Genomic DNA, 13,937 nt, shown 5'->3' on the forward strand with positions numbered 1-13,937 from the left:
GCACGCATATGATCTTAATTTTTGGGTTTCACAAAACTTTTAAGAAAATTTATTTCGCTTCCACTTCGTGTTTTTCAAAAACATACACTCATATCTTGCGAAAAACTCCAACAATGACTATAGGAGGGAGATCAAGAACCTCATATCGAGGAATTCCCCAATCCCATGATAGGGGATGGAGGAGGCGCTTCATGACACTAAAGGCTCGACTCTCTAAGGTTATAAAATAGTTTTCTTTATTTTAGGATTAAAGAGTAGTCCGATATAAAAAAAAATGATAATCCCAGTAGCCACATCTCTGGGGGTGGTCGGCCCGGTCCCACAGAAGAGTAGTCCGATATAAGCTTGACAAGACTGTTGATTCGATTTTATCTTACTTCATGTATTCACACATTGTTTGTATGATTAGGGTTTAAGGGAAGGATTTCTCTAGAATAGATTGGGAGGCAAACCTTAACCTAAGATTTAATACATAAACTTGTAATTATTAGGGATTAGGGAATGGATTGAGAGGCGAACCTTATTCTCAAACCTATAGAACTGAGCTTGAGAATTTGTCTACGAAAGTAGTTCAAATCTTCTTGAGGATATCATTGACTATCACAGAACACAAAAGGTCTATTCCGACTCAGTTGCCACGAAAGTCAAAGCTGCATCAGGATAGATATATCGATGCTTCTCGAGATAGAACATCGATTACTTTAGGATAGATTAGCTTCAAAAGTGATCTAATATTAAGATAAGAGAAAGATTTACATTTACATTATCAATAATACATTGTGGTAAAATCGAAATCCTACGATTGTCTCTTAAATTGATTTTCTCACAACTCTTCATTGTGCTTTTTCTTAATTTATTTTTTTCATAATAATTATCTCAATTTCGAATTATCTATATATGGTACATCATCCATTCATTAAGAGTCCACATAATAAATCTACTCCTAGAAGTTGAGTCTACAGATCGACCGATCTCATGGGTGAGTTTCCCATGCCAACCTCAGTTCTTATCACAGGCATCCGTTCCAGCGACCCACGAGCTTGGCGAATAAATGTGGCCCACGATCTCCATCTTTCACAGGATAATGACCCCCTACCGTCTAACGAAGAATAATTCAATTCGACGACAACTATTGAAACTCACAGATCATGCATGGTAGCAATCTTTGTATATATCACCGATCTCCACGGAATGCGTCGCTTCTTCATCATCGCATTGATATCGCGAATAGAGAATCTGAAATCCTACTCCTTTTTCTTCTTCATTCTTCATTAAGAATCTAAGAGGAGTCTTGCTGGACCACATTCTAGCTACTATGCATTGGTCGACTGTCTCTTGTCCAGATCCACCAACCTTTAGACAATTTTCAGCCACTTTCTCAGAAGGCCAGCAGGCCGCCTTCTTCCGATAGTCCTCCAAAAGTTGTTAGTTATTGTTTTATCCATAACAAATAAATAAATATATATATAGTAGACTTGTCTGTGGGCTGTGGCTTACAATTGCAAGCTACTCATACTGACCGCTCAAATTGCCTGCATGCCCATCTAACTAATTAACTAATACATTATTCCAGATTCCAGTACTCCTTTAAGTTCGATCTAATCACCTCTTCTTTGTCATCTATATCTACACACATATTCCCACCAACCATTACCCAACTGATCTCCTTTCGACGACTAGCTAGCGCAGAGTAAGAAAGGAACAACTTAACAATGGCGGCAGCAGCAGAGATAACCGATGCCACCGCCGCCTCTAGCTCGTCGACGGCGGCAGGGGACAAGATCAAGACGGTGGTGGTGCTCGTCCAGGAGAACCGCTCCTTCGACCACATGCTCGGCTGGGCGACGAGCATCAACCCCTCCATCGACGGCGTCGCCTCCAAGAACCAGTTCTCCAACCCGCTCTCGACCGCCGATCCTGCCGCCGGCATCGTCTACTTCGGCGACAACTCCGGGTACGTGGTGCCCGACCCAGGGCACTCGATCCAGGCCATCTACGAACAGATTTACGGCGTCGAGTTTGCCGACGCCACGTCGACCCCGATCACACCACCGGGCGTGACGAGGCCGCCCATGAACGGGTTCGCGCAGCAAGCGGAGAAGGAGCAGAAGGGGAGGTCGGAGACGGTGATGAACGGGTTCCGGGCGGCGGCGGTGCCGGTGTACGAGGCGCTGGTGCGAGAGTTCGCGGTATGCGACCGGTGGTTCGCGTCGGTGCCGGCGTCGACGCAGCCGAACCGGCTGTTCGTGCACTCGGCGACGTCGCACGGTTTCACCAGCAACGACACCAACAAGCTGGTGCAGGGTCTTCCGCAGCGCACCATCTTCGACTCCCTCCACGACGCCGGTTGCTCCTTCGGCATCTACTACCAGAACCCGCCGGCCACACTCTTCTACAGGTAGCTAGTCATTACTACTGAATTAATATTTAACCCATTTTTAAGCTAATTTATCATTTTCTATATTGATTTCTTAGGAATTTTATTAGCATTTGATTTATTAAATGCAAAGATTAGATCAACCATAAGGAAACGTAGACTGGTATATCTTGCTTGTCTCCATGGATCTTGACATTCATCACACACATAAATGAGATGGAAAGAACATTCATTATATTAGTCCAGCCCCTTAGTTTTTATCAACCTCCCTTTTTTAACCAATATATTATGCATTTGATTACATCGATTATTCAATTAATTACTCAATCCAATCCAATCCCAGCCCATCACTTTTCTTTGACAAATTCTCAAAGACTTTCTCGGTCTCTTTTGTTTATTGTAAGGTCTAACGCTTGCGTACAAGCACGGAGAACACTAGAGAAAAAAAAAGAAATAATTTGGTATCATTGTTTATAATCTTATTGAAAAGAAAAATAAATAAATATAATATTCATTGTAATAATTGACTTAATTTAGAGATGATTAAGTCTAGGTAATATGATTAACTTTTATTTAACTTCACCCCTTCTCCTCACCTCCCCTAAATAATTTTAACAGGAGATGTTAGAACATCATGCTAAAACCAGATGATGGCTAGTGAAGATGCCAACGAGTTGATGTCTCATAGACATATTAGAACATTGACAATTGTGAGCCACATACATTCTTAGAAAAAGTGAATATCAATCTCCACATAATTAAGGAGTAATATTGGTGGGAAAATGTAGTCGGAAAGAAAGAAAGATTGAAATCAAATAATTTTAAAAATTATCTTGATTATAACTTTATATTCAACTTAGTGTTTGAATGAGATATAATACATTTGTTTGCTATAATAACATAAAATAAGATTTCATCCAAAAAAAATATTACTCATCCATTGGTAGAGCATTTGTCATCGAAAAAGTCAACTCAATTTGCATCATTGTAGACATGCAACTCTCATGACAACTAGCAATATAAAGGAAACTTATAGAATAATATCTTTCACATAGTAAAGATGTTTTTTTAATATTATTCAGTAGAGCATGCATAAATTAACAAACACAGTTTACAATGAATGCGATGTTAGGTTGTGATGGTGACGTATTATAAGACTTCAAAAATACTTCAATAGATCAAAGGATTAGTCTTAATAAGAGCGGATAAAGGTATAGAGAAATTATCAACAACAATTAATATGGAGACAGGATGTGCAGTATTCATTTTAGGCTATTGGAGAAGCACAAGAATATATTTACTCTAGTCTCTAGGAGATCAAACAAGCTTCAAAAAAGTGTAGAAGAAACTCAATATAAAAAATGAACATTACCCAAAATTTGAATTGAAAATTTCTCTTTAGCAAACTAGAATAGTGATGCCTTCTTGATCACGATAATTATTAGGATATCATCCACATAAATAAGAAAAATAAAATAGAGTAGGGATGATAAAGTTACATTATTTTTAGGATCTAGAACTAGAGAGTGGATCATCATCAATAGATGAGGTTTTAGAGATCATTGAAAATATAGTCTGTTCCGGTCAATTCGCCGTGGATGATTTATACTCCGGATCAGAACTGCGCTCCTCGGAAAGAATCGCCAATGGCGGGGGACCTGAAAATCACTAAGAAAAAGGAGGGTTAGAATGGCGCCGGGGGACCCCGGCAAGCCACTCCGACGCTCAAGTTAGAACCGAGATAGAAGAAATATATGCGTATATAAAATTGAGAGAGAAATAAAGAGAGAGAGAGAGCCCCCTCTTTTTCTTCATACCTGCAGGGTATATATAATATCAGGCGGAGTGTTATTTGTGGAGATCAGCGCATGTGATTGGTTGTTGACATGGTAAGGATAATCTTTGCAGGTTTTCGAATATCAATGGTTCAGATTTGCCGATCTTCATCTAACGGTCTGGTGCATTAATATGTAGGTTTTTAGGGGGGCCAAGTTTGGGGAATTGGTCGTTGTCCTTATCCCTTTGGCTGGGTGGTAACGAGCCGGATCAGAAGCCTCCCCTCCAAGTTTAGTCGAAGGAGGCGTAGTCCGACTGACTGGACTATGTATACTGATCTAATCGTCTCTCTTACCATATTGGTGATGAGCTGTTGGGATGAGGTGCCTAACTTGAGGTAGCCGAGACGAGATAGTCGGGATGAGTGGCTGAAAGATTTGGATGAGTGGAGGAGTTGATAGAGCGGCAGAGTTGCCGGGTTGTTGAGTGACAGAGTGGTCGGGTGAGACCGATGTAGAGGCCAAGTGAGGCAGTAAGCGGCCGAATGAGGTCAAGGCCGAGTAAGATGAGCGGTCGAACGAGGTCGAGGTCGGCCGAATGAGGTCGAGGTCGGCCGAATGAGGTCGAGGTCGGCCGAATGAGGTCGAGGCCGAATAAGGTAAGCGGCCGAGTGAGGTCGAAGCCGAATGAGGTGAGCGGCCGAATGAGGTCAAGGCCGAATGAGGTAAACGGCCGAATGAGGTCGAGGTCGGCCGAATGAGGTCGAGGCCGAATAAGGTAAGCGGCCGAGTGAGGTCGAGGCCGAATCAGGTGAGCGACCGAATGAGGTCAAGGCCGAATGAGGTCGAGGTCGGCCGAATGAGGTCGAGGCCGAATAAGGTAAGCGGCCGAGTGAAGTCGAGGTCGAATGAGGTGAGCGGTCGAATGAGGTCAAGGCCGAATGAGGTAAGCGGCCGAATGAGGTCGAGGTCGGCCGAATGAGATCGAGGTTGGCCGAATGAGGTCGAGGCCGAATAAGGTAAGCGACCGAGTGAGGTCGAGGCCGAATGAGGTGAGCGGCCGAATGAGGTCGAGGCCGAGTAAGGTCAAGGTCGAATGAGGTAAGCGGTCGAATGAGGTCGAGGTCGGCCGAATGAGGTCGAAGTTGGTCGAATGAGGTCGAGGCCGAATAAGGTAAGCGGCCGAGTGAGGTCAAGGCCGAATGAGGTGAGCGGCCGAATGAGGTCGAGGCCGAATGAGGTCGAGGTCGGCCGAATGAGGTCGAGGCCGAATGAGGTAAGCGGCCAAGTGAGGTCGAGGCCGAATGAGGTGAGCGGTCGAATGAGGTCAAGGCCGAATAAGGTAAGCGGCCGAGTGAGGTCGAGGCCGAATGAGGTGAGCGGCCGAATGAGGTCGAGGACGGCCGAATGAGGTCGAGGTCGGCCGAATGAGGTCGAGGCCGAATAAGGTAAGCGGCCGAGTGAGGTCGAGGCCGAATCAGGTGAGCGGCCGAATGAGGTCAAGGCCGAATGAGGTCGAGGTCGTAAGCGCCGAATGAGGTCGAGGCCGAATAAGGTAAGCGGCCGAGTGAGGTCGAGGTCGGCCGAATGAGGTCGAGGCCGAATAAGGTAAGCGATCGAGTGAGGTCGAGGTCGGCCGAATGAGGTCGAGGTCGGCCGAATGAGGTCGAGGTCGAATAAGGTAAGCGGCCGAGTGAGATCGAGGCCGAATGAGGTAAGCGGCCGAGGTCGAGGTCGGCCGAATGCGGTCGAGGTCGGCCGAATGAGGTCGAGGCCGAATAAGGTAAGTGGCCGAGTGAGGTCGAGGCCGAATGAGGTGAGCGGCCAAATGAGGTCAAGGTCGAGTAAGGTTAAGGCCGAATGAGGTAAGCGGCCGAGTGAGGTCAATGAGGTGAGCGGCCGAATGAGGTTAAGGCCGAATGAGGTAAGCGGCCGAATGAAGTCAAGGCCGAGCGAGGTGAGCGGCCGAATGAGGTCGAGGCCGAGTAAGGTCAAGGCCGAATGAGGTGAGCGGCCGAGTGAGGTCAAGGCCGAATGCGGTAAGCGGCCTAATGAGGTGAGCGGCCGAGTGAGGTAAGCGGCCGAATGAGATCGAGGCCGAATGAGGTAAGCGGCCGAATAAGGTCGAGGCCGAACGAGGTACGCGGTCGAATAAGGTCGAGGCCGAACGAGGTAAGCGGCCGAATAAGATCGAGGTCGGCCGAATCGAGGTCGAGGTCGGCGAATGAGGTCAAGGCCGAATGCGGTAAGCGACCTTATGAGGTCAAGGCCGAGTAAGATGAGCGACCGAATGAGGTCGAGGCCGTGTTAGAGGGAGCTCGGAGTGCTTGTGGTAAGGCTGAGGGAGCGGATCCCGACCTCCATTAAGTGCGAAATTTCAGGATGGAGCTAAGCATAGAGCTCGAGGTGCCTGTAGAAAGGCTGAGGGAGCGGGTCCCTTCCTCCATTGAGTGCGGAATCTCAAGATGGAGTTGAGCATGCCTAGGGAGCAGGTCCCTACCTCCATTGAGTGCGAAATCGCATGATGGAGTTAAGCATGGAGCTCGGGGGCCTGTAGAAAGGCATAGCGGGAACGGATCCCGACCTCCATTGAGTGCGGAATCTCAAGATGGAGTTGAGCATGCCTAGGGAGCAGGTCCCTACCTCCATTGAGTGCAGAATCTCAGGATGGAGTTAAGCATGGAGCTTGGGGGCCTGTAGAAAGGCATAGCGGGAACGGATCCCGACCTCCATTGAGTGCGGAATCTCAAGATGGAGTTGAGCATGCCTAGGGAGCAGGTCCCTACCTCCATTGAAGTGCGGAATCTCAGGATGGAGTTAAGCATGGAGCTCGGGGGCCTGTAGAAAGGCATAGCGGGAACGGATCCCGACCTCCATTGAGTGCGGAATCTCAAGATGGAGTTGAGCATGCCTAGGGAGCAGGTCCCTACCTCCATTGAGTGCGAAATCTCAAGATGGAGTTAAGCATGGAGCTCGGGGGCCTGTAGAAAGGCATAGCGGGAACGGATCCCGACCTCCATTGAGTGCGGAATCTCAAGATGGAGTTGAACATGCCTAGAGAGCAGGTCCCTACCTCCATTGAGTGTGGAATCTCAGGATGGAGTTAAGCATGGAGCTCGGGGGCCTGTAGAAAGGCATAGCGGGAACGGATCCCGACCTCCATTGAGTGCGGAATCTCAAGATGGAGTTGAGCATGCCTAGGGAGCAGGTCCCTACCTCCATTGAGTGCGGAATCTCAGGATGGAGTTAAGCATGGAGCTCGGGGTGCCTGTAGAAAGGCTGAGGGAGCGGGTCCCTTCCTCCATTGAGTGCGGAATCTCAAGCTGGAGTTAAGCATGGAGCTCGGGGGCCTGTAGAAAGGCATAGCGGGAACGGATCCCGACCTCCATTGAGTGCGGAATCTCAAGATGGAGTTGGGCATGCCTAGGGAGCAGGTCCCTACCTCCATTGAGTGCGGAATCTCAAGATGGAGTTAAGCATGGAGCTCGGAGTCTTCAGCTCTGAAACCAAGCGGGCTCGGAGACAGCCTTTTATTGAGGAAACTGAAAGGCATCAGGGATACTTGTAATTAGCAAATAGCGATAAGAAATGTATACCCAATACGAAAATATCAGAAAGGAACAGATACTGCCCTTTTAGATGTAGTAAGGCCGCAGGTGGGTGGTGCGCCAGGGCCTTGGCCAGCGGAGCTCGGGATGGGATCATCGGTTCTGGAACCAAGCGAGTTCGGAGGCAGCCTTTTATTGAGGAAACTGAGATGCATCAGGGATACTTGTAATTAGCAAATAGCGATAAAAATGCATATCCAATACGAAAATATCAGAAAGGAACAGATACTGCCCTTTTAGATGTAGTAAGGCCGCAGATGGGTGGCGCGCCAGGGCCTTGTCAGCATTTTATGTTGGAGGTCGGCCAGATAGTACGATCCTCCTGCTATTCGACCAGTAACTTGGTAGGGCCCTTCCGATTTGGGTTCGAGCTCATCCAATCCTTCCATGGATGTCCTTCTCTTCCAGACGAAATTCCCCACGTGAGGTTCAGAGCTCAGCTACAACGAGGTTCAGGTCTGATCTGAACGCCTGAGATTGGCTGTTAGTGCGTTATGTGCGGTGATGATGATCTTGATGGTTTCCACGTATCCAGTGGCTCAGGGTTGACAATCTTCATCTGACGGTGATGCGCACAAGTGGGCGAGATTATCGAGGACCAAGTTTGGGAACTTGGTTATTGTCTTTATCTTTTTGGGTTAGCTAAGGAGACCAAGTCAGCTAGTGAGATGGAGACCAAGTTATGAGGTAGGCCAATGAGCTCGGGACCAAGTCATGAGGTAGGCTAATGAGCTCGGGACTAAGTTATGAGGTCGGCTAGTGAGCTCGGGACCAAGTTATGAGGTAGGCTAATGAGCTCGAGATCAAGTTATGAGGTCGGCTAGTGAGCTCGGGACCAAGTTATGAGGTAGGCTAATGAGCTCGGGACCAAGTTATGAGGTAGGCTAATGAGCTCGGGATCAAGTTATGAGGTCGGCTAGTGAGTTCGGGACCAAGTTATGAGGTCGGCTAGTGAGCTCGGGACCAAGTTATGAGGTAGGCTAATGAGCTCAGGACCAAGTTATGAGGTAGGCTAATGAGCTCGGGATCAAGTTATGAGGTCGGCTAGTGAGCTCGGGACCAAATTATGAGGTAGGCTAATGAGCTCGGGACCAAGTTATGAGGTCGGCTAGTGAGCTCGGGACCAAGTTATGAGGTAGGCTAATGAGCTCGGGATCAAGTTATGAGGTCGTCTAGTGAGCTCGGGACCAAGTTATGAGGTAGGCTAATGAGCTCGGGACCAAGTTATGAGGTCGGCTAGTGAGCTCGGGACCATGAGTTATGAGGTAGGTTAATGAGCTCGGGATCAAGTTATGAGGTCGGCTAGTGAGGTTCGGAGCTCGGTAGCAAAGAGATCGGGAGCTCAGCAACAGCGAGGTTCGGAGCTCGGCAGTAAAGAGGTTCGGAGCTTGACAGCAAAGAGGTCGGGAGCTCAGCAACAGCGAGGTTCGGAGCTCGGCAGTAAAGAGGTTCGGAGCTCGGCAACAAAGAGGTCAGGAGCTCGACAGCAAAGAGGTCGGGAGCTCAGCAACAGCGAGGTTCGGAGCTCGGTAGCAAAGAGATCGGGAGCTCAGCAACAACGAGGTTCGGAGCTCAGCAGCAAAGAGATCGGGAGCTCAGCAACAACGAGGTCAGGAGCTCGGCAGCAAAGAGGTCGGGAGTTCAGCAACAGCGAGGTTCGGAGCTCGGCAGGTCAGCGAGTGTAGAGCTCGGAAGGTCATCGGGCGCGGAGAATCCGCTGGAGGCATCGAGCAAATCCAGCCTGTCGTAAGGCTAATTCATCGAGCATGGGGCTCGGAATCCAACCTGTCGTAAGGCTAATTCATCGAGCACGGAGCTCGAAAGTTCATCGAGCGCGGGGCTCGGAATCCAGCCTGTCGTAAGGCTAATTCATCGAGCACGGAGCTCGGAAGGTCATCGAGCGCGGAGCTCGGAAGGTCCTCGAGCGCGGAGCTCGGAAGTTCATCGAGCACGGAGTTCGGAATCCAGCCTGTCGTAAGGCTAATTTATCGAGCACGGAGCTCGGAAGACCATTGAGCGCGGAGCTCGGAAGATCCTCGAGCCAATTTCCACAGCGGTTTGAGGGCACTGATCCTTCCGATCGATACGCCAATAGCAACACCGTCTTCTTCGATACCGTCTTGCGCTTGGTGAGGTGATCAAGAGGCATGCTGCAGGGGCGGTCATGGTGCTGCTGCTTGTCGCCGGCTTTGGTGGCTTGCATGGCAGTGAGGACGTTGGAGTTCTTGTGGTTGAATATTGATGCGGGAGGATTGAGGAAGAGAAGCAGGTAACGGCTGAATTAGATATCAGGGTCTTGCTTTAAAAGTTCCCCTAGTATTAATTGAAGGAGGAGTATTAGAAAGAAAATATCAATCGGATATGTGCATGATCGGATAAAAAGGTTATCCAACTTATTTAAAGGATAAGATTAATTAGTCTAATATGAATAGAAATAAACTGAATTCCTGAATACTTAGCTTTTGACCGAGGCAGTTTTTAGCTGTTGCCGAGAAAATTGAGAGGGGAAATTCGGGTCATCGTAGCTTTTCTTTCCGATGGAGCCGTGATTATTACTGGTTCTTCCGGTGTAATCACCCAGCGTCTCAGCTCAGTTTTCCCACAGACGGCGCCAAAATGTTCCGGCCAATTCGCCGTGGATGATTTATACTCCGGATCAGAACTGCGCTTCTCGAAAAGAATCGCCAATGGCGGGGGACCTGAAAATCACTAAGAAAAAGGAGGGTTAGAATGGCGCCGGGGGACCCCGGCAAGCCACTCCGACGCTCAAGTTAGAACCGAGATAGAAGAAATATATGCGTGTATAAAATTGAGAGAGAAATAAAAAGAGAGAGAGAGAACCCCCTCTTTTCCTTCATACCTGCAGGGTATATATAATATCAGGCGGAGCGTTACTTGTGGAGATCAGCGCATGTGATTGGTTGTTGACATGGTAAGGATAATCTTTGCAGGTTTTCGAATATCAATGGTTCAGATTTGCCGATCTTCATCTAACGGTCTGGTGCATTAATATGCAGGTTTTTAGGGGGGCCAAGTTTGGGGAATTGGTCGTTGTCCTTATCCCTTTGGCTGGGTGGTAACGAGCCGGATCATAGTCGAATCTATGTCATCCCTTCTTGAATCAAGAATAGTACCACTATTTTTTGAAAAGAGGGTTGAGGTAGTTATTTCAAATGTGAAGAAGAGAGACCATAATGAAGATGCATAAGAATGTGTAGTTGGGAGATCAATTATAGAGTATTTCAAGAGACTTTTTTTTTTAAGTAGCAGAGTAGGTAGCGATTGATAAGGTAGACTATAGTTTCAACAATATCATCCCAAAATTTAAATGGAACCGGCATATGATTAAGAAGAGCTAAAGTGACTTCTATTATATAGCAAACAATGCATCCTCTCTATGGATCCATTTTGGTCAGAAGTGTGAAGGCAAGAAATTCAATGGAAGATACCAAAAGAGCTAAAGTCAATGAAATGTTTGATACTCCCCTTCTCAATCAAAGACAAAAGAGAGTATTTTATGTACAAAGTAGCACTCAACGTGCCTTAGACTAGTCTAAACATTTGAATGAATTATTTTAAATGGAAAATTAGAACTATTATTAAATTGATAAAGATAACTTATGACTCTTTGCTTCCATGCATACCTTACATGATTGAAATGATGAAATAAGTGAAATATGGACTAATGATCGTGTATGAAGAGAAGGATGACTAAGTCGAGCATGTCAAATTGATTTATTTTATTTGGGCACTCACTACTAAAAGGTTTATTAGAGGAAGACTGTCCCCGGGGCTATGGTGCCACGGTAGGACATCCAGGTTGTCACCCAGGCATCCGCGGTTCGATCCACAGCTACGGTGTATTTGCAGGAATTTTTCTCCAAATAGGGATCGCAATCAAAGGATGTTGGGCATCTGGGTTGGCCGCTGCGTGCGCTTCCCGATTTACCCTGATGGCCAGTGTAAAACTTCCATGGAACCGGACCGGTCACCCTCAGGGATTGAGTTAATGCGACGAACTGGGATTATCATTTTTTTCTATTAGAGGAAGACTAAATGATAATAAAGACCATGCTTCATTTCTCAATGAAGTGAAGTGGTGCATATGGTGTGGTCCTTTTAAAAGACAATAATTAATATGAAAATAAAAAAAAATATTATTATCAAGGATAGATTGGCGAAAGTAATTTTTATTAATGGAAAGGACATGAAAAGTGTTGTGTGCATAAAGAGTTCAATTAGGTGAATGAAAGAACGTATTTACAAAGTTAGCAATTTGCATACCTAATTGATTCTCTACTTGAATCTATCCAAATCATAGTAGGATATTACATCTAAGAGAATGTCACATATCACTAAAAAAAAATTACTATTCTGCGACACTTTTTGGGATGAATATTATCAAAAAATTTGGCGCAAACTAATTTGCAATAAATTTTACAACAAAAATATTATCGTCCCAAATAAGTCATCACAAAATTTTTACTAGAAAAAAAATTAAAATTCATCGCAAAGTTTTGCGACAAATGCTTATTTGTCGCACAATTCGTCACTAATCAGCGATGAATCATTTTCATCGCAGATCTGCGATAAAAAGTGATTTCGTCATAGATCAATGACGAAATTATATTTCGTCGATGATCAGTGACGAATTCATTTGCTCGTTGATCAGTGAAAAAATCATTTTTGTCGCAAAATGGATAATTTTGCTACAAAATTATTCATTGAAATTTTTTTCATAAACCTCCAATTCCTCACACAGCATCGATATATTTTTTATATCATTGTTAATACATATCAAACCTATAAATCTGATTTACACAACAAACCACAAACTTATATCTAATACATCAGATACTCATATACAACAATCCATATCAAAATCAAACAACCCATAACAAACAACAATCTCAAACAAGATAAATTTTAAAACAACCATCTCATATAACAATCTCATACACAAATTTTAGAACAAGTTTAAGTCAAACATGAATCTCATAGCAAGACAATCCCATAACAAACAATATCATTACAAACAATCTCATAAACTCAAACTAGACAATGCAACAAACTACAAATTACATACTTCCTTTTCTTCTTATGGATTTTCTTCCTCTTCTTTTCCTACATCAGAAAACAAACAACTCAAAAATAAGATAGTTAAGATGAAAATAGTGAGAGTAATAAACTAACACAATACTAATGTAAACGCTCACCTCTTCCGACATGGATTTTCAATTTTCACCACCTTCCTTAATGATCCTGTTTGAAATAAATTAACACCTATCAAAAATATAAATTTAAAGGGAAAAATAATAAATGTTCAAAAATACTAAATTTGTCAAATAACATTTATATACCACCATCATTGTCACCGTTACCATCATCATCATCATCATCACCATCACCGAGAGGAATCTGACTTGGAGAAGAGGCTAACCGAAGATGTTACATTATGAAGTTATGTTATTACTGCAATTCGTTAATTTCCTGATCCCTTTGCCTCTAGATCGAACGGACCTCTTGAAATTCATTATCCCTTTGTACTAGTAACTCCTTCAAATTGCTAACTTCTTCATTCAATTGATTTATTTATGTTCTTACTGTTGGTGGGGTGAAAGAAGATATACAAGACACTCTATAATTTCTACTCAAAGAACTCAATCCCAATATTCTCTCCCCTTTCGGTCTACTACTCGCTCAAGCCATAAACTCATATTATTATCGATAGATGGCTCAGATCCATCATTATCATCACTAGCACTCGAACTTCTCTATATGAGCTCATCATATCTATCCTATATTGTCATGAGAAAAATTAAAATAAAATTATAATAACAATATAATATTGATTATATATATATAGGATCATAAGACTATATATCTAAATTACAAATATTCATATTAACATTACTAACCTTAATTGCTCTAGCTCTCTCCCTACTCCATGTCTTATCTTTTTTAAAAAATGTGCGCGTGAAAGTATCTATGAATAATGGTTCGGTCCTCATTTCCTTGGCCTAAAATAACTGTTAGAAATAATGTAATAGGCTGAATTACATTCAAAAATTAGTGTTTGAAAAAAATTATCATTCTTTATCTATGTTCACCGATAGTGATTGAGTCTCCTGCATACGTCATAGATAAATCTCTAAAATTATAAGCTTGATTTATTTT

General features: G+C 44.7%; 1 protein-coding gene across 1 annotated transcript; it reads left to right on the forward strand.

Moving 5' to 3' along the window:
- Window positions 1–1,672: 1,672 nt before the first annotated feature.
- LOC141815820 (non-specific phospholipase C4-like) lies at window positions 1,673–2,402 on the forward strand. The gene has a single exon (XM_074703694.1). It carries the CDS (start codon window positions 1,713–1,715, stop codon window positions 2,400–2,402), a length of 690 nt encoding a protein of 229 aa, XP_074559795.1. The 5' UTR covers window positions 1,673–1,712.
- Window positions 2,403–13,937: the final 11,535 nt, after the last annotated feature.

Source organism: Curcuma longa, unplaced genomic scaffold (genome assembly GCF_044706935.1).
Source record: "Curcuma longa cultivar G26 ecotype Majalengka, Jawa Barat unplaced genomic scaffold, ITB_CL_G26_1.1 contig_10997, whole genome shotgun sequence".
NCBI classification, from domain to species: domain Eukaryota; kingdom Viridiplantae; phylum Streptophyta; class Magnoliopsida; order Zingiberales; family Zingiberaceae; genus Curcuma; species Curcuma longa.

Bases quoted from the DNA above. Each gene is read 5' to 3' on its own strand.
- LOC141815820 (XM_074703694.1), top strand. From the start codon at position 1,713: ATGGCGGCAGCAGCAGAGATAACCGATGCCACCGCCGCCTCTAGCTCG.